At 48.4% G+C, this 24,886-nt stretch overlaps 1 protein-coding gene across 1 annotated transcript in view; it reads right to left on the reverse strand.

Moving 5' to 3' along the window:
- Nucleotides 1–24,886, reverse strand: part of LOC135909000 (uncharacterized) — a 50,603-nt gene that overhangs the window by 15,305 nt on the left and 10,412 nt on the right. Inside the window, exons 4-8 of the mRNA XM_065440864.2 lie at nt 21,749–21,951; nt 13,648–13,842; nt 10,233–10,281; nt 1,722–3,771; nt 699–815 (exon numbers count right to left, since the gene is read on the reverse strand). Coding sequence (XP_065296936.1) covers nt 699–815; nt 1,722–3,771; nt 10,233–10,281; nt 13,648–13,842; nt 21,749–21,951 — 2,614 coding nt within the window. The remainder of the gene's footprint in view (nt 1–698; nt 816–1,721; nt 3,772–10,232; nt 10,282–13,647; nt 13,843–21,748; nt 21,952–24,886) is intronic.

A 24,886-nucleotide genomic window follows, 5' to 3' on the forward strand; every position in this document is an offset into this window, starting at 1 on the left:
CCGAACGGCTGAGGTCGTTTGCCGGCAATGACATAATGCGCGTGAGCGCAATGAAAAACGCAACCTCAAGCCATGTTCCCTCTTTCACCATCACCGACACTGCAAAGTCCTCAGCATTCCTGATATCGCTCTCCCCCCAGCATGTTAGAGGAGAGGTCATGTTCAGCACGCCATCGCAAGTGTCCTTGGCTGCAACTGATACGCGTAGCCACGGAATAAGCACGAATGGGCACTTATGCTACATTCAACTGGCCGATTTCTAGCCCTCTGGAGCGCTCTTGTGGTGCGGTTTAAGTTCGGCTGGTTGAAGTCGAATACTCAGAACACATATTAGCCTCGCTCATTCAAAGCGCCTTGATTCAGCTCTGAACGCGCTCAAGCGCTATCTCCTGCGAACTGTGAGAGCAATCCGCAATTCGACAGATTATTGATGATGTGGCTACTCCGATTGCCCTGGGCATACTGAGCGTTCGGCCGGGGCAGCGTTTCTCTGGCTCCAATGTCGAGAGGGCTCCTCATAGCTGCAAGAAGAGTGGTAGTGCGGTAGCAACCAGTTGCATGTACCATTATATGCCCAACGCCTTGCCAACATATGATCATGAATGAAGATTTCAGTGGCGGCCACCTCGCCACATGCAAAGCTCGATCCACGTGCACACCCTCATGATGTTGTATGTGCTATTTTCATTTCGACTCACCCACAACATAAATGTAATCCTCATGTATGACGGCCCGGTGACCGTAGCGGGGCTTTGGCATCCTGCCTACACACTTCCACTTGCTCTCTCGGGGCCCAAATGAGTAAATGGCGGCACCTGAGTGAAAATGAGAAAGAAAAAGAGAGCGGACACGCCAGAATCACAGAGTACCCGAACAATCACGTCATAAGCGGTGGCCTTTTATGTACAAAGGTTGATTTATTTTTCCATTTTCGAATTTATTAGGTTTGCTTGCCCACGCCTTTTCGGCAAACCGATTACGCACCGAGCCCACCTAAACAAAGTGATGAACATGCATGTCAGTACTTGACGGCAAAACGTGATCAAGCGACTCACGGCAGATGTCTTCTGTGTGGAACAAAAGTCAGCCTGATATCTTGTGGTTTGCGTTTTAGCTTACGCGACTCATCACCATGTTGGCAGGCATTTAGGAAGATTGAGTCGCTGCTAAATTAGTCAATTGCCTAGTATCACTATCACGTCCAATCTGGCGACTAATTCCAAGATAAAAATGGTACTTATGTACCATGTGGGACATTAAAATGCCATTTTTATATTTATAGAAACTTAGTGCATCTGCTTCGCAGATTACTAAAATAGCTAGCGTCTGCAACAACGAAATGATTAAAGTGGAGTTTATAGAAGATTCTACCCATTTTTCTCATCCACTTTCATTTCCATTAATTTATCATTTCTTTATTTCATTAATTTCCCCTATCTTGTCTTCGGTGTCAGTGTTTGTTGTCTTCTTATATGACGAACAAAAATCGGGCCCCTCGGTTAACTCCCTTTCTTCTCGTCTATCCAAAGAGGTATGATAATATAGTTCAGTCATGTTGGCCCATATACATGGAGCATCTACGCATTTGACAGTGGACTCTTGTTCGCTCAGAAAAGCTCATGTCTGGCCTAGAATGTGCAGTTGTCACCACCTAAGTTCTTAGCATATTCCGTTTTTCGCAAAGAATGGCACGAACCGGAACCACGACGCGCTCTACGTACTCTCAAGATTAGCGCCTTTGGAGTCGGCTGCCAGACCTCCTAGCAGAGCAACCACCAGCTGCTGGTCGCCGATGGCGGCGTATTCAAGTGCCTTGGAGCTCAGGTCGGACGTGTGCGGCGTCTCGGAACGCGCCCGGTGAGGTACCTTAGACAGGCGCCGGCGACGTTTCTGGCGGTCGGTGCGGGACGTAGTCTTGCCGACGACGAGCGACAGGTCCGAGCCGCCACCACCTGAAGAGAGCCTATTAGCGCTACGCGCCATGCGTCGGACGGCGTGGCCGCCCCCAGAGCTGGACTTCTTGCCCGCCACGCCTAGGTCCGACCTGCCCCTGTCCTTGTCGGGCTTGCGCTTGGGAACAGTCGACGAGCTCAAGCTCTTGCCGGATGATTTGGCATGGCTGCTTGACCCCTCGTGCGATTTGCGGGACAAGCCCTCGTGCGATTTCGACTTGTCATGTTTCGAGACGCTTGTCTGTCCGCCCCCTCCAGGCCCTTCCGCTGAAGACCTCCTTGACCTTGACGCGTTCACAGGGGCGTCACGCTTATGGCTTCCCCCTCCTCCGCCACCAACCGATTCGGACTTAGACTCTCCGGGCTTTTTATCCTTGCTGTGCTTCTTCTTCTTGATCTTGTCCTTGCTGCCACCCTTCTTGCCTTCCTTGCTGGTCGACTTGTCCTTGCTCAGCTTCTCCTTGCTCCGCTTGTCCTTGCTGTGCTTTTCTTTGCTTCCGTGCTTGTCCTTGTTGTGGTGTTTCTCCTTGCTTTGTTGCTTTTCTTTACTTTGTTTGTCCTTGCTGTGTTTCTCCTTGCTGCTCTTTTCCTTGCTATGCTTCTCCTTCGAGGCCCGCTCCTTGCTCGACTTCTCCTTACTGCCTTTGTCCGCCTTCTCCTTGCTTCCTTTGCCCACCTTCTCCTTACTGGACTTAGCCTTGCCGGCCTTCTCTTTGCTTCTGGATCTCGAGCTGCCTTCCTTCGAGGAGCCTTTCTTGGCCTTCTTCGACTTGTGCTTGCTGGCCTCTGTCGTCTTGGCCTCGCTGCGGCTGATCGCCTCCTTTGGAGTGGATTCCTTGCCCTTGCCTACCCCTTTCTCTTTGGTGCTCTTGCTGCTTTTGCTGCTTTTGCTTAGCCAGGGACAGAAACCCTTCTTTTTCTTCTTCTCTTTACTACCCTTGCCTTTGCTTTTCTTGTGTTTGCTCTTGCTCTTCTTGTCTTTGGACTTCTTGTCCTTACCCTCTTTCTTTTTTTCCTTGCTGTCAGCCGTCGAAGGCGGAAAGGTCGTGGCCGATGTCGGGCCACTCACGGTCGGAGGCATGGTGGTCGACGGTGTCGCGGCGACGTCGGACGTCGCCGTCTTCAAGGCGACGTCCGCTTCGTGCTTGCCTCCGTGCTTGCCACTGTGTTTGCCCGGGTGCTTCTCTTTACCTTTCTTGTCGCCCTTAGCGTCTGGTCTTTCGAGCGAATCGGTCTTCTTCTTATCGGGGGACCCGTAACCCTTGCCTTCCTTGGTCTTCGGCAGTTCCTTGGGGACAAGCGAAGGCTCCGAGACGGGGGCTGCCTTGCGGAGCTCCTTGGAAGGGGAGTCCTTCTTTCCTTCCGTCGCCTTGGCCTCGCCCTTTGGTTGTTTCTCGTGCTTCTTCTCAGCGGCCTCGGCCTTTTCCTTTGACTGTTCCTTCTTGCGGGGTGCGGCCTCACCTATTTTGGCCTCCGACTTGGATTGAGGCTTTCCCTCCGGCTCGGTCGACAGCACTGCCGCCTGTTGTTCGAGGGTGAGAACTAGCGGCGCTGCCACAGGTACCGGTTGCTGCTGCTGCTGCTGCGGATGGTGCGGCGGCGGTGGCTGTGAAGGCGGCTCACGTGGTGGCGGCGCCGAGTGCACAGCCGTCGCACTCAGCTGTTGCGCAATGGGAGCTTCCGCGGGAGGCACGGGACGCGGGGCGCCAGCGTCGTAGCTCGGCATTGGCGCGACCGGAGGCTTGGGCAGCGCGGCTGCTGCCGCGGTGCTTTGGCTTGGCGGTGCGGGCAACCGCTCGGCGCCTTCGCCTGCTTCCACCTGCGCGACCACGTTTGCATGCTTAGAGTTGAAGCAAATGATGCCGATAAAAGGTATTTTTTCGCGTTATTTTTTCGGCAATTTGTAGTGGTTATTAGGCGATGTAGTTCAAAGATTTGGAGGCCTACGATGAACGATTGACTTCAAGAAGCTAGGGCCACCGCAGCCGCCACAGCTCAAGGCACTACATAAACTGTTTTGACTAAATCTTGCCGATTCACGCACTACACCATATTTCACATAATTTGAATTTTATGGTATTTTTTCCATGTTACTTCAGGATGTGCATCTTCCCGTGCATTCAATTATTTTATTGTCTTGTCATGAGCGAGTGTCGATGCCTTTATTCATCTTTATGTGAGACCCGTCATTACCCTTACCGAATAAATCAAGCAGCATTTTTTTCTTTTGTATGATTGCATGCTGAAATGTGTGATCAAACATAATCATGAAACTTCAACTTGACTACATCGGGCTCTCTAACGTGGGACGAAATTCAAGTAGGTGGGTGTTTTAACATTCCCCTCGCAACATTATCCAGCTTCAGTGGCCGGATAACGCGTACAATGAGCGGCGAACATGAGTTATATTAGATATTATGTGTGTGACTACCTAAATATCTGATATAAAGATAAGCGGACTTTGGCTAATTACTACGGAACAAATACTGTGATTATGGAACTGAAACTGGTCACTCTTCACGACATATCCGCTTAAAACACCCCTGTTCAGCGTATGTTGCAATATAAATCACGAGCAGTTCTTTTGAGTTCATGAAATTACGGTGATACCGACTCTTACGCACGTGTTTATGCGTATGCATATGCGCACTTCCCAAATAAGACCAGTCATCTATTTCCCTCTCATAACTGACTTCAAGCGACTGAGCCACCACATAGGGTAGAGGTGAAGGGCTTAGCGTTTTAATTGGCAGCTCAACGATAATCTTATCTGACAAGACCCTCTCGAAGAATTAGACGTATTCATAGATTGGTCGGGGCCTTTGAATATAGCTTTAGTAATTTACCAGCTAAATTGTAGTATTCGCAAAAATGTCATCCGTGAGCAGCAGCAGATGTTTTCGTGACAATGCCTGTTGGCTTCGTCGGTCATGTCTTAGCGCACGTGGTTGTCCTATTTTCGCCAATGCAAAAATTGTTTCCTTTGTTGAAGCAATCCTTTATTTATTTATGTGCGTAGAGCTGCATTTCAAGAGCACACATTTGCGTTGTCAGAGTAAGTACCTAGCACCAGTTGTGGACCCTACATTTACCTTTAACCAGCTTGCCAACAATATTTTTTGTTCTATAGTATTTCGCTTAGTCTATAGAGAAACCCTTTAGTATTTCACTTAATGTGCAGCTACGGCATACAAAAAGGAAATAAAGCAATGAAACCATTTTTAAGAAAAGATTTTCGGGCTCATTATGTTAGGATTGTTTAGAGAAGATGAAGCTATTTGAGTCAGCGATGTAGCAGTAGAAGCGAATGACAAGCGCATGTACTCGTCGTCTGTCGCTGTCTCTGTCACGGGTAGGAAGCCGATTTATGATTTTTATGATGTAATAACACGAGAAACAATGCGAAGCAAAAAAATTGGTAGAAAAGAGCGGAAAAGTGCTCTTTTCTGTGCCGTTCTTGCATCCCATTGTTTCGTTTCCTGTTAGACCACACTTATGCAGGAAGTAAAAAGAAAAATAAGCTGTGAGGTTCTACTTGCCCAAATCATCCTCTAATTATGAGGTACGCCGCCTTGCGGGGCTACCATTTAATTTGGCCTGACCGGTGTTATTTAACGTGCATTCATATCTAAGTGCACGCACGTTTTTCTTCTTGGCCGCAATTTATTCGTCCGCCGCGGACGGGATCGCACCCGCGACCTGGAGGGTAGCAGCGCAGCGCCATCGCCACTAAACTAACGCTGCGGGTAGACGTGCCAACTAGCGCGGCTAGCAAGTTGTAAGGTGGTCCAAGGTGCTCGGCGAGGGAACGATTTTCATGTGCGGCGAACGCAAGGAGAAATACGGTGTATATGTAAATCTAATGCTTCTGTACCAGTTGTGTCACAGTGACACGTGCCCATACTGGGGGGTCGGCCAAGAATCGACCCATAAGAACGCCATCTAGACAGTATAAGGCCTTTTCACTCCATGACATCATGTTACCTGACCCGACTGCCATAGAATTTAATGGGGATACTCCGGAGTAGGCAATAGGGATTTTGACGTCACCGCTTTCCTCAGGCCTCATCTGTCAATGGAAATTTCGGGCCAGGTAGCGTGACGTCACGGGTCGGAGTAAACAGGCCTTGCTCTATCTAGGTGGTGTTGCCCATACCCAGGTGCACGCACTCGGGGGTATCGTTAAGATCTTGGCCGCCGCATCCTCGCCTGCACCGCTGTACTCCTCTCTTTCCCCCTCGCTGTTGCCACACCTGCGCTTCCCGCACGCTGATTGGCTGCAGCGCGCACAAGAGACCTATCAGCTCACCCTCATGTCAAGAAGACGATATGAAACTTATTCGAGCTATCTTTTTTAATCTTTTTTTTCCGGCAGCCATTTGCGGGCCATGTGTTGATCACGCCGCCACGGCGCATGTGCGTTTTGCAAGTTAGGTGAGCTTCGTTTGCCGGATGAGTGCCTGGCTGCTGCGTTTTTTGGGGGAGCAGCAGACGGGAAAAAGGAATAGCGTTGTTTGCAATCCCCGGAAGAAAACGGGAGGTCGTGCGGCCTGTTTTTCTCCAGCGAGTAATTTGGGTTCTTGCCTGAATTAGAGCGAAAAAAGAAATGATTTTCTCAAAAATTTGTTGGCGGGCTCTATTAACCGGCGCAGCGAACTTTCATGCATGGGGTTAGTTTATCGAGCACAGTACATTGCGCACATATTTAGTGCAAATTTCGTGTTCAGTACGATCTAACTGGCGTGCCATTGGGAGTTGCATTTATCTACAAATTATGCTCACCAATAAGAAAAATAAACTATCGGATCGCAACAACTACTACGAGGGTAATGTCCGAGGCCATTTTTTCCCTTTTCCGAATCACGTACCAGTCGCGGACGCTTAATTCCGCCTACATATATCTAAACAATTATTTTTCATTCAATAATTAGTACTCGCACGCCTAGAAGCTCAGCAGCTCCGTAGAGTTAAGTGTCGGTAATTATGGAACACCGGCGGCGAATCTCTTGAAGAAAAAAATTGCGCATATATGATTTCCAGTCAAAGCAAATAAATTTATGTTCTTATGCATGAATTGGAGAATGTGGCCTGATTTTTTTAAAACATGCTGTAGGTGCCCAGCCTTCATTTTCTGACATCCCGAATGAAAACAATATATCACTTTACCGCTGCTAAAAGTTATGTCGGCATCCGCTGTGCAGTAAGCAGCCAGCAGCACGAAAGAAAATCGCGCAACTTACGGGCCCTGTTCGCGGCTGCTATAGAATACGAACTATGCGCGTAGCATTTGGCCCCTTAGTTCTGGTAGAAAGTACATGATGCATGCTGATGGTTTATTATGGAGGGACGCTAGCGAAGTACAAGTGCGTGCATTCTTTCGTTTACTGACTCTTCACGCAAGCCCAGAATGCATCTCGCGTAGTGGCATTGGCTCAAGTGCTTTCGGTGCCCTCAATAGTGGTAGATTTACTGTAAAAAACCATCATGTATATGCGTGCTTACGTTACCAAGTTTCTTTTAAAGACCACGCCTATCAAATGAGCGCTCGAATTGTCTGCATTGCGTAAATTTTTCGCATACCCTACTCCACCGCGATATGGATGGCCAAGCCGCGGGGCCATTAATGCCACTGAATGATAGCGATTGTTTAGAGGGTTTCCGCTAGTTTATCTTGGAGTCGATTTTCGAAAATCTTCGTCAGCATGACCCACCAAAAGGTTACCTTAGTCATATCAATTTCATTAGGCGATGAATTCCAGAATAACGCTTCAAACGACTGAAACAAAAAGCGCGCGCATTCGTTCTTCCGCGGCGACCGGCGGTCGCTGGCCCCAAAAGCGTGCCGTGCGCAACTCGCCGTCCAGTGGGAGAGTGAAATCTGAGGAGAATTGAGGAGGAAAGCGAGTGCGAGGAGGAGAGTGTCGCTATCTAGAATAGAGGGGCTCAAATTCAAGGATAGCTGCCCGCCCCGGTGATGTTCAGTAGAGAGTTTTTAGCTTAGGGGACGCAAGCGGCTTGCGTACGCACGAACTAGGGGCGACGGTATTGCGCATGCGCAAACCACTACGTCTGTGTCTACGCATGCGCATTACCTTCGCCCCTAGCTCTCGCGTACGCAAACCGCTCTCGCGTACGCAATTGCGGGCTCCGCCGTAGCCTTCGCAGTGCAAGACATTGAAGAAGCGGGAGCACTGCGAAGGGGATCAAAGGCAATTGTTCATTGCCAATGCCTCCGCTCCTGCTGAACGCATTGAAGTGCTTTTTGCTGCGCAGTAGTTCCGAAATATTCTCTAATGCATTTCTCGAGTTCGATAAAAAGTCTTATAGGGTCCCTTAATTATGCGCACGCGATTGCCTGTGCGTCGTAAAATCGTTCCGATGTTACTGCGCGATACAAAGGTTGAACTTTCAGCTCGTCGTTCTTGTCAAGTGAGTTTTTGCTGGGCTGTAAAACATATAAAAGGAGTATCCACAAGTACGTTCGAAATGTCGTTACACTAAAGAAGGTAAATTATTCAGCGATTTTCTAACGTTACATACAAACGGTTCGGCGAACATGGGCCCGCGGCCCAAATTCACGTAGCTTTTCGCTCGCAGAAGATGAATGACATTAGCCCAGTAGCCTCTGCTAAAAATAATAATACTTTAAATAGCGCTTCTTTCTGTGCCTTGCGCTGCGCGCTGAAGGCGAAAGTTGACGATATATCATCGAGCTCAAGCGCGTTATTATGGCCTCCTACTTAATAAAAAAGTACGCAGTACCGTTTTAAATACCTTGCGGAAAACAACTGCTGCGATCACAGGCGCGCGGCGTTCACTGAATAGCAAACAATGGAAATTTCTATCAAAGAAGGTGCATCCAACATAAGTGTCTAAGTGAATCCTACATGAAAGCGCTGCGCTAAAGGGATTGCTGCAGCATTTTGACGGATAAGGCGTAAAACTGCTAAATATGTACTGATCTCTGCGCGCTAGAAGCCCGTTGAACAGCTGAAAGACGTATAAGGACCAGGGTTCTTCTGACAAATGATGTATTTGCTTGAGAGACCGCGTGGGCACGGATGCTATCACATGATTGCCGCGGAGGAGAAAACGCCAGCCAGCGCGGTCGTGCTGACAGCGGCGTGCGTTACCAGCGCCGGTACGCGACACGTGTTTCGCCTTCAGTGTGCATGGGCCTCTCCGTTATACTTTGACCTGGAGGAGGTTCTCCCCATACCGATACTATCCAATATTACCAGGCAAAAATACATGGGCTTGCATGTTTAACAAGCGCGCAGCTTTTCTCAATAAATGTGTGCCGTTCTTCAAACGGATGAAAATCTCGAAGCTCGCAGCAGCTTTCCAGAGAGTTACGTCGATCTCATTCTTTTTCTTTTTTTGTGCCTTTACCTGAGCGGCACCTGCGGATGAATTCACAAAGATTTTTTTTCTAAGTGCTCTTTGTTACTGGCTGGCCGCATTTAGCGATAGTATGCCCACCATCACAGTTGCCTGCCGTTCGCTATTACGAGCAATTGTAGAATACGAGGTTTTTGTGAATGCTGGCCCTGATGTTTTCATAGTTATTGATGCCCAAGATCCAATATTACTGCAATATGCTTATTTTCTAACGGCTGTCTCCAGTTACGAAATTTTTATGTGTAAGCTTGTGTGGTTATGCTATGAATATATTTTCTTTTTGTTGCGTAGTTTGCTACCATAACCATCGTCTTAGATAAATGCTCGTAGTGGTGTCAAAGACGCCTTAACAGTACTAATTACAGTTGCGCATGACCAGGTCGAAAACATGAGTTGTAGGGTCGTGTGCGTCTTGTGGGTGACACCCTCGCGATAAGCCCCCGACTCCTTCAAATGTCGTCTCTAGGTCGCTGAAAAACAACAAGTCCTACCTCTGTCTATCTCCTTCTAGCAAATCTTAAAAGAAAGCATAATTCTACGCATATTTTGCCGACATGCTTACTTGTAATCTTGTTGTTTAAATGTATATTTTTCATGCACTCTTCTGCTTGATCGTATCTGCAGTGACCTTTCGGTGCATTTCGCTTTGCAGCGAAGCATTTTAGTACACGAGTCGTATAATTATAATGATATTACATTCCACCGAAGTAGACTCGAAAAGGGTAGCCTTACGCCTACAACCTTGCTTTAGCACCCCTCGGCCTATGCACATCGTGTACGTGGCGACTTGTCGTACGCTCCGCACATGCCATTTTTTTTATTGTTTGTACACTCAAACAGATTCATTAGCCGTTGTCAGAATATCTAAGGAGTACTTGCCTTGTGTGCTTGAGCGTATTCTCTCCCTTTGTCAGGCTTCTTCTGTCCCCTGCAAATGGCACGCAATACAGTCTATAGCCTGTATAGAAGATCGACGTCTACCCGGCAGTGTCTGTTGAAGTGTAACCATACTAAATCAGGGGAAGGCGATGCGATATTGCAAGATGATCCACTGGCATCCTCTAAATCCGATAGCGCATTATCAATTAGCAAAGCGAACTAGGACACTGACTCAGAAGGAAAGGCACATCATTACCCGCAAGTGGCGGAGGCCGCACGACCAAAGTGCTCGCGAAGCGGCAGTCGCATATATTCGCTTTCGTATAAAAACAATTGTTTCAGGTGAGCCGCTCGCTACAACGAGCTCCATGCATAGAGCCGGAAAAACTTCAAGAACAATGAGCGGCGCGTGAGACAAACTGTCGGAATAAGGCTGGCGTTTAATTTACGTAACAATATTTTAGAGGTGCGACCGGAGGCACACTCCATTCCTAGGGTGGTGACAAAATACCGCCTAGAGTACTTCTATCGCCCTCTGTCACTGTCACTTTATTTTCTTCTATATTCCAACTACAGTTCAAACTGCCACTTTATATTTCAGAACATTCGTAGTGAGCTTGTCATCAGCGTAGGTGACGGCAGCTCTAGAATAAAACACGCGAAAAGGAGGAAGAGGCAAGAATGTGCGCGATAGAAGAAGTTGACTCGGGGATGGCCCGACTGTGCGGTAATGTTTGCCAGCTTGAGGCGAACGAGACGCAAGCAGGTACTAATCCTGTGTTTTGCGCTGCGTGTATTCACGGAGATCAAAACTCCTCCCGTGCGAAAAAGAGGTGCGAATTAACAAGGGAGTGACACATGTGCCGAAATGTTTCCTCCTGGGGAGGCGGCGACTCGTAGACCGCGCTTAGCGGTGTAAATATAGGTCGCCTGGAGTCGCTCCTTTGCACACGACCGACCGCATGACCCCTGTCAATCGTCGGTGTCAGTGCACTCGAAGGGAGACGGACGGTGGGCAGCGAGGCAAACGTTTAGCAGAACGTGCTCAACTGACTGAGATTTCATGGGATTGGATGTACCGAAGCGATAGTAGTGCCGCGATGGCCGGTGCAGTTAGGAGCTCCAGAATAATTTTGACAGTGCACTCGAAGGGAGACGGACGGTGGGCACCGAGGCAAACGTTTAGCAGAACGTGCTCAACTGACTGAGATTTCATGGGATCGGATGTACGGAAGCGATAGTAGTGCCACGATGGCCGGTGCAGTGGGGAGCTCCAGAATAATTTTGACAGTGCACTCGAAGGGAGACGGACGGTGGGCACCGAGGCAAACGTTTAGCAGAATGTGCTCAACTGACTGAGATTTCATGGGATCGGATGTACGGAAGCGATAGTAGTGCCACGATGGCCGGTGCAGTGGGGAGCTCCAGAATAATTTTGACAGTGCACTCGAAGGGAGACGGACGGTGGGCACCGAGGCAAACGTTTAGCAGAATGTGCTCAACTGACTGAGATTTCATGGGATCGGATGTACGGAAGCGATAGTAGTGCCACGATGGCCGGTGCAGTGGGGAGCTCCAGAATAATTTTGACAGTGCACTCGAAGGGAGACGGACGGTGGGCACCGAGGCAAACATGTTGCAGAACGTGCTACACTGACTGAGATTTCATGGGATTGGATGTACCGAAGTGATAGTAGTGCCGCGATGGCCGGTGCAGTGAGGAGCTCCCGAATAATTTTGACAGTGCACTCGAAGGGAGACGGACGGTGGGCACCGAGGCAAACGTTTAGCAGAACGTGCTCAACTGACTGAGATTTCATGGGATCGGATGTACGGAAGCGATAGTAGTGCCACGATGGCCGGTGCAGTGGGGAGCTCCAGAATAATTTTGACAGTGCACTCGAAGGGAGACGGACGGTGGGCACCGAGGCAAACGTTTAGCAGAATGTGCTCAACTGACTGAGATTTCATGGGATCGGATGTACGGAAGCGATAGTAGTGCCACGATGGCCGGTGCAGTGGGGAGCTCCAGAATAATTTTGACAGTGCACTCGAAGGGAGACGGACGGTGGGCACCGAGGCAAACGTTTAGCAGAACGTGCTCAACTGACTGAGATTTCATGGGATCGGATGTACGGAAGCGATAGTAGTGCCACGATGGCCGGTGCAGTGGGGAGCTCCAGAATAATTTTGACAGTGCACTCGAAGGGAGACGGACGGTGGACACCGAGGCAAACGTTTAGCAGAATGTGCTCAACTGACTGAGATTTCATGGGATCGGATGTACGGAAGCGATAGTAGTGCCACGATGGCCGGTGCAGTGGGGAGCTCCAGAATAATTTTGACAGTGCACTCGAAGGGAGACGGACGGTGGGCACCGAGGCAAACATGTTGCAGAACGTGCTACACTGACTGAGATTTCATGGGATTGAATGTAGCGAAGCGATAGTAGTGCCATGGGGGTCGATGTAGTGGGGAACGCCGGAATAATTTTGGCCAATTGCGGTTCATTAACGTGTACCTAAATCAAAGTATTCTATTTCACCCACACAGAAATGCACCACCGTGACAGGGGATCGCACCTGCAACCTCGTTCTCAGTAGCCATATTTACCACTGAGTCACTGCGGCGGCTGCGCCACAGTGATAATTGAATGGCTGAGAAAAAATGTGGGTTTAATTGCTTTTTCGGCAGCGTGCGCTTGCGATACCTCATGGTACCGCGATGCAACACACTCTTCCCAGTTTACAGAAAGACTTCGTCTCGCCCGAAACAGTGTTTTGTAGACTAGCTATTTGGTATGCTACACAGACTACTGGAAGGATACCATTGTTTCCAAGTCGTGCACGACAGCTGCCAATATAGTGTCACGTCTTCAATGCGAAATGGCGTGACAAGCGAGAGGCAAGGAGAAAACAGGTTCAGACGTGATCGGGACATTGACGCAGCCTTTCTTCGCCAGCGTGTCATGTTCCGTCAGTCGAGGTTAGGGCATATATTAGATTTAGCCGTACGCAACTTAATGTAATTCATTCAGTGGCTATATGTAATTTTGAATGACTGCAACGACGGACAACGTGGGAAAAGCCAAAAATAGATCGGGTAAAACTTTCCTTCTAGTTCGTTGCATAAAGACGCCATGTAAATGCTTTAATGAGGACAAAAAGAAAAAAAGTCGGTGATAAGACACACAACATCACTGTCGCTTATGATGCCGTAACTTCCTTTCTCAGCCTTAAACGTTTCTCGTAACAATAAGATGAAGTTATTCAGAAAACAACGGACTCAACAATGTGAGAATGCTTCGAAAATTGTTACCACCACCCAACTTTCATTTCGTTAGCACCCCATCCCCTGAGTAGTGGCAAAATCAGAGATTACGCTGCAGGGAATAAAGGTACGACACGACACTTACGCCTGAGGTAGGCGCTGGCTGACGTCGAAGTACTTCTGAACTTCGGGGCACACCTTGACGGCTTTGAAAGCCTCGACCTGGGCGGCCGACATGTCCTGGAAACGGATGGCCTCAACTAGACTGCTGGCGTACTTGCTGCGCGCCTTGCAGTCGTAGTGAATCCAGTTGATAAGAGACTTGTATAGCGCCAGCTCACTGGAAGGAGTCAAGGCAACGAAGTACATGGCGAGGTGATTCAAGAGCACCTGACATCCGTTGCACCGTCTGTTCAGCACAAGCCCCGGCAGATTAGCGTCGGTGTTCACAATCAGTGGATATGTTCATGGAACTTTTGGTCGCTTCGTCCCCTTACACCCGAATCGCGACTACCATAGCGTTAGTATGACTAACTTAGTTATACTATGAACTGTATGTTAACGATGCGGAAGCCTCCCGAGATAGCAGCCCGAGAAAGCCTGCTATAGAGCCAAAATTCGGCCGCTCGCCAGAATAAATGCAGGCTCAAAGCAAAAATACGTCAACACTGCTTATGTTGTAATAAACAAGGTGGACACATACGACCTGCAGAGGCATGTCTGTTGATGCGGCTGACGCCGCGTTAGCAACGTAAGTTGTGGCAGCCACGTGGTTCTGTCGGATCTCCATTGCGCATCCAGGACTAAAAGCGCCCCCGAGCGCTCTGACGTGTAGCGACGTGTCGTAAGTGAATCAGGCGAATGTGTTCCGAAAAGTCAATTTCGCCAGGCTAATGTCATTCCGCGATAGTGACCCCTAGCCCCTGGAAGAGAGCAGTCGAATGCGTCATTGTTTTCGACAGTTCGGACCACGCAGAGCGTTCATGTGCCTCTTCATGTTAATGAACAGTTCTTGGAAGCAGCCATGGGCCAGAAACGATGGCCAGCGAGAACACCTTCAGGTAACTTCTCTTTACTAGCCTGTGAAATGTCAGAGATGTTTGTATGTGAAATATTCAGACTGCCTGAGAAGCAGTGTGACTGCACGACCTGCGCCATATGTGACTGTACACGCAGAAATTAATTTTCAGTAATGTTTATTCGCGATAGATTAGCTTAAAATGAACGTGCGAAAATGTACCAACCTATGAAACTGGTTTCTCGCCGTATATTTTGTCTCACGGGAAACTTCTTTGTGCATCTAGTTTTGGTGCTCGCTTTCGTAGCATTCATCCCTGTGGGCTAGAAATTTTTGATCAAGGCTAAGTCTTAGCTGTAAATATATTCCCTTATTTTTACTTCGGTAGACTCATATGTATAAATACAGAGGATGGCTGCAATATTTATTTGTAATAGGTACAGGAGAACTGACAGTATTACAGAAATGGTTAGTTTTCTTGGACTCGAGTCGCTGCAGTCTAGGCGGGCGGAATCGAAGTTAAAGCTCTTGTATCTCATGTATCATGAAATTGTGGGGTTTTGCGTGCCAAAACTCTCATGTATCATGATTTTTTACCAATTGATTTGTCTCGCTACATAACCCCCGTGTCTGGCGCCAGCACTCGTTGCAGTAATGGCAAACAGCTCGAACAGTATGGTACAAATATTGATACATTCAACTCTTCAGTTTGTCCCCTGCACTGTAGCAGCCTGGAATCTGTTACGGAGGGACGTTGTTGACAACTCCAATGTTGAAGTGTTCCTCGCAAAATTGAGAGCTATGTCTGAATGATGCATCTTTTTTTGCTCTTTCCATATCTTTGTAGTGAATGTCTATGTATGTGCTCACTCCTGCCTGGACTCAACAGAGTCTGAAGTATTGTAAAATAAATAAATAAATATAGAGTGTGTGATTTTCTACCGAGGTCTGGTCCTGCACAAAGAAAAATTACAACTAAGTGGATTTTTTCCCCCTCCTGTGCCGAAGATGCGGTTTATATATTTTTTTCTGTCTCCTTACGTCTCTACATTCTTCTTTTCCGCCTCATACAAGATTGCGTTGGGAAATACGAAATAGTGAAAAAGATGCATGCCTTTGCCTTGCCACCTCAACAGCAGCAGTAGCCCGGTGACAGCAACATGATCGTTGAAAGCCTGATGTTGGCAGTGTAGTCCTTCTGCTGAGGTGACGACGCAGTTTCCACACGTGGTTTGTCGTTAAATACGGAGTGCAGCGTCAACATGCATCAGCAGTGCTTACACGCCACCTAGTGCTTCACTTGAGAAGGCACCAAGAAAACTGTTGCACTAAGCGGTCCAGAAAGGTAACGACGCCGAAGGGTGAATCTCGTTTCGGTCCGGCGAGAGACACGGTAGCCCATAGCAGAACACCTTTGCGCGTTTGTTCGCAGCGCACGTTGCGAACCCTGTCACTTGCATTCCTGAAGCAGAGCGCGTCGCAGCTTAACTGGATGGCCAAGACAGTACGAAACCGGATAAAAGAAACCGTGAGTTCACGATGGAAAGATGCAACATTTTCTGCACAGACACGCTTCACTTTCGCGTTCTACCGAATCCTATTGCTACATGAATGTTGCGTGTTTCTTTTGGACGATGCACGCGGGCGCCCCTATGAAGACGAACTGCTCCTGGGTCTCGAGCTGTCGGCCGAACTGGCTAGCGCTGCAGTTGTTTTTGTAAAAATACATTGTAAATAGACTTCAGCGTTTCAGTCTTCTTTCGCATAAAATTTTCATGGATGTTGTCGCTTTCCGTCCTGGCCGCGCAGCTCCGCAGCGTCCACACCATCCAGCTTTACATCATGGATCCCGGTGACGGCACCTCGTCTGCATCCACATCTGCGACTTCATCAACAAAGTACGCCACGGTTACCAATCCAGAAAATCCTGTTATATGCTCCGACCAAAATAATGTTGTCGTTTAGGCTCAGCATGTATGAGCGTGTTAACCAGAACAACATACTTGGGTGGAACACCGCGTGGCTGATTCCAAACAAACGTGTACGAGCTGTGTAGCTGGGATGCCTTCAAGAGGAAGCTCCACGACCTCTTCGGAAACGCGGCCGGTCGCCAACTGGCTGAAAGAGCTTGCTGAGTGCAGTCTTGCACTGAATCGTACGTCTCGTACATACAAAACGTGCTTGCTTTTTGTCGGAAAGCCAAAGAGAAAATGGCTGAGATTGACAAAGCAGGCCGTGTCATCAAATGCATCACAGCTGACGCGTTCAATTTGTCATCTACGACAATGTTTCCACCATCGACGTCATTGTCAAGGAATGGGCCCTCTTCAAGCTGGCCAAAAGCCGCCGCGTCATCCCACAGTTCTCTTGTCTCACTAAGAAGGCTGCGAGGTCAAACCACGTCCACCTTACTACTCTAGCCTATATTCAACGAGAACGAGAGGCATATTCACTGCGAGCTCGAGGTTACAAGTCCAGCCCCGTTCCGTCCACGCCCACATAGACAATCAGCATCAGTGATCTCCCTCATTGAGGCAGTTGTGCGGAAGGATCTGCCAAACTCGGTTTTCCTGCTGCCTGCTCTGTCTCAAGACCTGATGTCAGACCGGTGGCGACAGCTGTGGCTCGCAGCGACCTGTATGGTCCTCCCTGGTTCCGCAACCATAATGAGTGGGGACCTCTGGACGACAAGACAATCTGCTTTTGTTGCCACCAAACAGGCCATGTAGCTCGCCACTGCCGCAACTTCTGGACGTACCCGTATTGGAGCTAATTTTCCCCCTCTCCTCGCCGATATGCAGATTCTCGCCGCTACTCGCCTCACTGTAGGTCTCCTATGTCTGACACTTTAGTTGACACTCGTCCCACTCGCTCACCATCACCTCAGCGCCGTTGGTGCCCTTCGCCCCAACCATGTCGCTATTTGTGGCCGACCAATTATGGACTCTCTTGAACGGAAAACTAGACCGTTCAAGCTCCTAGGGGTAGTGCTGCATTATTGTCATCGTGCCGAAATCTTCCATTGACTCACCCATCCAACCAGAACCCACTTGATGTTCATGTCGACGGTGTACCTTTGACCGCGTTAATTGATACTGGAGCTCAGGTGTCCATAATCGGTGGTAACCTCCATCGTCTACTGAAGCAAGTTGTCACGCCTGCTATTACACGAGCCTTACGCCTCGCCGATGGCAACACCGCTGCCGTCACTGGAATGCGGACTGCCCATATAAGCATCGCTGGCCGCCACGTTTCAGTTCTTTTTACAGCGCTGACCAGTTATCTCCATGTCTTCATCCTCCATCCACATCATTCATTTGCAGTAGATGCCTGCTCTGATTTTTCAGCATGTCCACAGGATGCAAGTTGCCTCGACGCCACATTTAGTCTAATGATTGCTGCGGGCTTATTGCTTGAACAAGCAGCAGCTATATGCCGCCTTTTGGCTTCCTACTGCGACATCTTCAGCCTCAACAATAGTCAATTGGGTCACGCTTCACGTGTTAAGCATAACATAGATATAGGTGAAGCTAGTCCTATTCATCACCCGCCATACCAAGTGTTTGCTTAAGAGCTTAAGCTTATTCATGATGAACTGAACAAGATGCTTGCAAAAGGCATCGTTGAACTCTCGTCGAGCCCTTGGGCGTCGCCCGTTGTGCTCGTTAAAAGGAAAGATGGCACGTGGTGTTTTTGCGTAGATTATCGTCATCTAAACCGCATTTCCAAAAAGGACGTCCGCCCCTTGCCTCGCATTAACGAGAGTATCTTTTGCCTCTACGGTGCCAACTACTTCTCAATAGACCTTCAGTTTGGCTATTGGCAGGTCTCAGCGGATGAAAGGGCCCGAGAGAAGACTGCGTTCGTCAACCCTGATGGCCTATATGAATTCAAAGTTACGCCGTTCCGTCGATGCAACGCCCTAGCAACGCTCGAACGTATGATGAACTCTGCTTCAACAGCTGAAGTGGTAAGCATGCCTTTGCTACCTAGACGACGTTCTCCTATATTTCCCTACATTTGGGACCCCCTCGAGAGCTTATCAGCTATTCTGCAAATCTTCCGCAAAGCTGAGCTCCAACTAAATTCATCATAGCGTCACTTCGGCCGCTCGTATATTACACTGCTTGGCCACCACGTCGACGCCTCTGGTATTCAACCAGGCGCGGAGAAAATTCATGCTGTCACGTCTTTTCCTGTACCTCCGTCTGTCAAAGACCTTCGAAGTTATGTAGACATGCTCCTACTCCAATGATTCGGGAAAGATGTCGCAGCGATTTCCCGACCGCTTACTTACTGAGCTTCTAAAGAAGAATGAGCCGTTTGCGTCGGGTCCCAATTATGTTGCCGCTTTTGCCCACCTCACTAACATTCTCACCACTCCATATTTATTGGCGCATATTGACCCGTTCTCTTTTGCAGAATTGCGTACCGATGTCAGTTGTTACGGGATCAGAGCCGTCTTAGCCCAACGTCAACTGGGACAAGATCGTGCTATCCACCTCCTTACAGCAGCGGAGCGCAACTATGCTATTACAGAGCGTGGATGCCTAGTTATCGTCTGAGCGCTTTCCAAATTCAACTCGTATTTGCATGGCACGCACTTCTCTGTAATCACGGACCACCACGCACTCTGCAGAGTTTCTTCAACCAAGGGTCCTACCAGCCGGCTTGGTCGCTGGGCTCTGCGGCTACAAGGATATTCCTATATAGTAGTGTGCAAATCAGGCCGCCTATATCAAGACGCAGACTGTTTATCACGTTATCCAGTGGATGAACCACCCACCGTCCCTAACACCGATGACGACGCTTGCGTTTTCTCCTTTTGTGAACTGCTCAAAGCGCCGACGAGCAAAGTCATGATGCCACCTTGTGTGCCATCATTCATTGGTTCGCCTTCAGATTCGTCCCTTCAAATGTTTGCCCTCCGGGTTAGTGTATTCTACCGCCACAACTTTCGCCCCAACGGTCCTGACCTACTCCTCGTCATTCCTAAGCATGTCTGCTCAGCTGTTTTCTTTGAACTTCACGGCTTACCAACCGCAGGTCACCTCAGCGTCTCCCGCACCTACGACCGGATTTGCCGATGCTTCTTTTAGCCAGGCCTTGCCCGCTCCGTCCGGAAATATGTTGTGGCGTGTGACAAATTCCAGCACCGAAAACCACCATCAGCGCTCTCTTCCGGGGTGGCGTTCTTACAATTGCTAGTAGGTACAGCGGGGCGGGGGCTTTCGATGGCGCTCGACGTTTCTGCGCAGGCGCGAGTAAGAGCGAGTGCGAGAGAGAAAATCTGGGGGCCTTCGCTCCTTGAATATGTGACTCTGCCTAGGCACTACTGTGGAGAAGTTTCTTTGCGGGTGTAGCGTGCGTTTGTCCCTAGGCGTGCCGGCATGGCGAAGGGCGGTCGAGTTTGTTTACGCTCCGACGCTGACTGCCTGCGCGGTGTGGAGGTGGGCACGGACGCCCCATTTTGTGATCACTGTCCCTGATGGAGCAAGGTTCTGACTACGTTGTATAAGAGGCGGGTTACTTTGATAGTCACAGACGTTAGATGCATTTTCTACAAGAACTGCTCCAGCAGGGCACATGTAACGGGCAAACAGAGGCCTCAGGAGAGCACCTGAGGTTATATAACCTCAGGTGCTCCTGAGGCTTATAAAACTTTTGTTAGACCTTTACTTGAATACGCCTCAGTCATCTGGAGCCCTCATCAGAAAGAAATGACTACAAAGTTAGAAAAAGTTCAACGTCGTGCCGCGCGCTTCATATGCTCAAAGTGCCGCCGTTTAGATTCCGTTACACTGATGTTGCAGTCTTGTGAACTCGAAACACTAGAAGTACGAAGGCTAAAAAATCGTCTGAAAGTGTTTTACAGAATACTACATGGACATTTAAAAATTAACAAAGATGAGTAGGTGCAGCTTCCAGGAAAACGAAGCAGTCGTGTTAACCATCAATATGTTTTAGGTCCTTACTTTGCTCACAGTGATGTGTTACATTTTTCTTTTTTCCCTGCCGTGATTGAACTCTGGAACGCAATACCAAGCTTTGTGGCAGAAGCCAGTGATGTTTGTGAATTTCAAAATTGTTAAACATGTATTTTTGTGCTTCCGCTGCCGCTTGATGCACCTGTATATATGGTCTGCCTGTATTTAAACCCTCCCTGTAAGAACCCTCAGCAGAGGGTTGACAGTATGAAGAAATAAATAAATAAATATCAAAGCACATGGCGCAGGATCTCCAGGGCACCCAAGCGTTGCCATTTGTTAGACGTGTTGGTAAACTGAAAGCATATTTAGCGCTAGCAAACAAGGACGGAAGGGAGACGACACCACAATGCGCTAACTTCAACAACTTGATTTTCAGGAAATACACCTATATAACCTATGCACAGTGACGCCACTTTATCCAAATCTTACTCATCCAAAAAAGCCGTCTCTTTATCTAACAAGTCGACTGAAGGGGCACTAACACACGTGTCACTATTCCGCCAGATAGCCTGAGCCTCAATAATCTCTCGCACATCTTTATCTTTGTGCTTCGCAAGAACTCGGCAGGATCCATACACCGGCGCACAGCTGCATTCCTGACAGTGGGTCGACAGATGACCGTATTGCTTATTTTCACATTTTGGCAATGTTCCCGTAGACGGTCATTAAGACATTTCCCTGTCTGTCCGATGTATTTTTTCCCACAGGACAGCGGAAGCTCATATACAACAGCTTCTACGCATCCCACTGGCGCTTTTCAATGATTTGTAGAGCATTCGGCAGCTGGCTTACGGTACGGGTCCGTCAATCGACATATTTTTGCCAGCTTTTCTAGTGCTGAAAAGACCACTTTTGTGTCCACCCGGCTAGCCATTTTTTAAAGTTTATGTGCCGTTTTATGCAGGTAGGGCACTACCACTACCTTCCTTCTACGTTCCCTTCCTTGATTTGCCGTGCCCCGAGTTGTGCTGAGTTGTGCTATCTGAGAATTGGCGGTGCCCAAATCCCCGCTTCATAGGGTGGCGACCTCTGGATTTTAATAAAGGATCTTAAGAGGTATGCTTTTGCTGCTTGAATGCAGCGGAAGCAGTTTTGGCAGGCGGAAACGCGTCATAGACGTCGCGTTCTGGACACCACTTATTGTATACAAATGCGGAGCCAGACATGCATCTTGGCCATCAACTTTAGACATTGCTTATCGAAAGGGCAAAATGCGAGCACCGCTCTATACTACGCACTCGTCGGCCTTGATGACGTCGGCGCGTAGAATCTCCTTGACTTGCATGGCGTCCAGCTCATAGAAGCTTTCCGTCTTCGCGATTTCGTCGAAGTTGTGCGTGATGTAGCGGAACAGCTGCTTCTCTTCGCTCGGCATGTTCAGCCGCTTGGCGGCGATCCAGGCCGGAAGGCTCCGCTCCATGGGTTCCTTCTCGAACACTTTCTGCACACCACAACAACCCACCAGCAGAGCGCGCTGAAGTTCGGTCCTTAACGTTTCCCTGTATGAGCTAGAAAAATAGTACGCGGTTCAAAATTGGACGATAAGTATAAAGCACGTGCAAATAAAGTGGCCTTCACTCAGCATGATACCCATTCTCTGTTCTTGCATTCACTTGGCGCAGTTGTATTTGTAGTTCTACTTGAGAAAACACATCTATTCTATAACTATGTTTTAAGGCAAATCCGCAATGAGCCCTTTTGTGGTTGATCAAGATTGTTCAGACTGAAAAATTTTGACCAATCGCGGAGGACTAGTGGTTGGATTCGGAATAACAGGAGTGGAATAGTTTTACATTATCGCGACCCCGTTCAATTACGACCTAGCTCTTACGTGCTTCCTGCTGCCGTATACTTTCACAGTTGCACGAGAACTCTGCCGAGTTAATTTGCATATGTTTTGCAAGAAAACACCATCTTTGATGTGCGCAAATATCCTTAATTGCCTTCAAGCAGCTCAACAGCGGCTCACAATAGTCATTTACTTTTGAAGTTTGGGCATCGGCTGATACCACCTGATGCGGGCCTCAATGATTTTGGTTTGGTCTACGTGGCTTGCTGCCAACAATCGCCGGAAAACTGTACATGTTGTAAAGGCAGACATGTCTTTCTTGCTTCATTTATTTATTACACCTTAAGGTTATGCGTATACACAATGGCGGTACAAACAGTTCTTGAAGAATGGTATGTTTCTACGGCAGTTTTGAATTGGAACTGGTCAGTCATCAAGGCGATGTAGGTGAGCAGATCGTCCCAGGCTTGGGCTATGCTTACTGAAAATGGGTGCTGAATGGTCTGTGTTTGTTTTTAAATTAAAGATATAAACCATTTCAGTGGCTGTGAAGGGAGAGGGGATGAGCTGGCTGGATAAAATAGCCGACTGCTGGGAGCGTGTGAAAGATAAAGGCGAAATCGTCCTTTAAACCACGAGACGCTGCGGTAGGAAGACTTACTTGCGCTTTAAGTGAACATAAGCTAACATTATTAATTATTTTTGTTTACGAATACTGCCTACTCTGTGTAGGGTTTCTACCAGGAATCGATAATAAGACATGTGTACTACAATGACAAAACCAATAATCATGTCAATTGGAAGTTGCAAGTCTTATTAGGACAGATAAGTTCACGCATCATAAAAACAAAAAAAAACATTATACAAATAAAAAATAATACCTCCCAAGCAGATGGTTAACCAGCGAAGCCTCGGTGTTTATAACTGTTATACCTCCCTAGGTATGTGAACACTGAATGATTACTTGAGCTAAGTGCCCCAGACCAACTCATGGAGACCCAAAAAACCGACCTAGCGGGAACAACTCTCCCTCACCACAACTGGCAAGGTCATTCTCAGTAAGGTCGGACAGAATCCCATTATGAATTCAGCAGGACGAACCACACTTCTCGGTGCGCTCAAACGCGGCGGTTGGTTATCATACCTCCAACCCGGTACATGCTTTCTGGCAAGCCCGACAAGAGGCGGTCTGCCAGAGTCAAGACCCTTCAAGAAAGGTACAAAAACAACCAACACGCCGTGTATGTCAATGCAAGTAAAGCAAAATCAGCAAAGTTACGTAATGAGTGTCATGACCGGAGCGAGAAGTAGCCTCAATGCCGCGATCATAAAAACACCGTCCACCGCGGAAGTGGAAGAGACTTCCATTGCTTTGGCCATCGCGGATCCCTCCGTGCAAACCGTCATAAGCGACTCCAATAGGGCAATCGACAACTCTTCGAGAAGCAGCATAGGCGTCTGCGCGGCGCGTGTTTACGGAACTTCACAAATGAAAAGGTTATTGAACTAGTATGGGCCCCTGCCCATTCGGGGAATCGAAGGAAATGAGGAGGTGCAGTGGCTGACGCGACGTCTGATCAACCGGGAGGTGTAACCCTAAGACTCAGATCCCATGGATGAGGCATCGACGATATACCTCGAAATAAACTACGGCAAGCATAAAAGGCGAATATATCCGCCTCCAAACGCAAGCCTCAAGCGGGCACAAGCCTGGATTCTTCATCGAAAGCAAACCAATTCGTTCGCGAGCCCACATTGACTGGGCATAATAACCAACGGGCAATGGAACCCAATATGTCGAAACTGCACAAATCAAACATTGGCTACCCAAAATCACATTCTTTGGGTGCGCGAGTGTTGTCGCTCCTGCCAACTCCCACATAACAGACGTGGGAGGAGCTGCTGAGAACGCCAGGTCAAAGAGGACAGCAAGCCCTCGTTGCCTGGGCCGAAAGAGCCGCTCCTCGTGCGGGGCCATTCTAGGACTCGAACCTGCCAGGTCATACCTCAGCAGAATTTTAATAAATTTGTTACCAACACCACCTTACGCGCCTGACTTTCTTATCAGCAAGAAGGGATGCAAAAACGAGCCGGTTTTAACGTAGTTTTCACTTATTTAAAGCTCAAGGGCAGAGCAATAAATCACTCAGTGTATTGTCACTACTATGTTGCGTCACTTCAAAGAGCTTGGACAAAGAGCAATGAAAGCAGAAGCACCAAAGAAGGCATATTTTGTCGAAACGGCATGTCATCGAATGGGATAGCAGTCATTGTATTCAGCAACAACTCGATGTCATGTACGCATTTTTATCGTACGTATAAATTGCAGTAATCATTCGCTTACTTATTAAACAAGCAAGCACGGTGTCAGGAGTGCACAGGCAAATATGAACATGTCTCATTGGATGACGGTTAACACTCGCTGCCATAACAGTCGCTTGATGAAGAGAGCTGGCAGCGGGAAACGAATGCTTCGTGCTGCCTCTCGCTTAAACGCGTATCCGAAAGATTAAACTACACGATTTCTAAATCTAGGCGCGCGGAACGGCAGCGCACACGAAGTCACCAGAGATTCTCGGCTTGCCCA

Source organism: Dermacentor albipictus, chromosome 2 (assembly GCF_038994185.2).
Source record: "Dermacentor albipictus isolate Rhodes 1998 colony chromosome 2, USDA_Dalb.pri_finalv2, whole genome shotgun sequence".
Classification (NCBI taxonomy): domain Eukaryota; kingdom Metazoa; phylum Arthropoda; class Arachnida; order Ixodida; family Ixodidae; genus Dermacentor; species Dermacentor albipictus.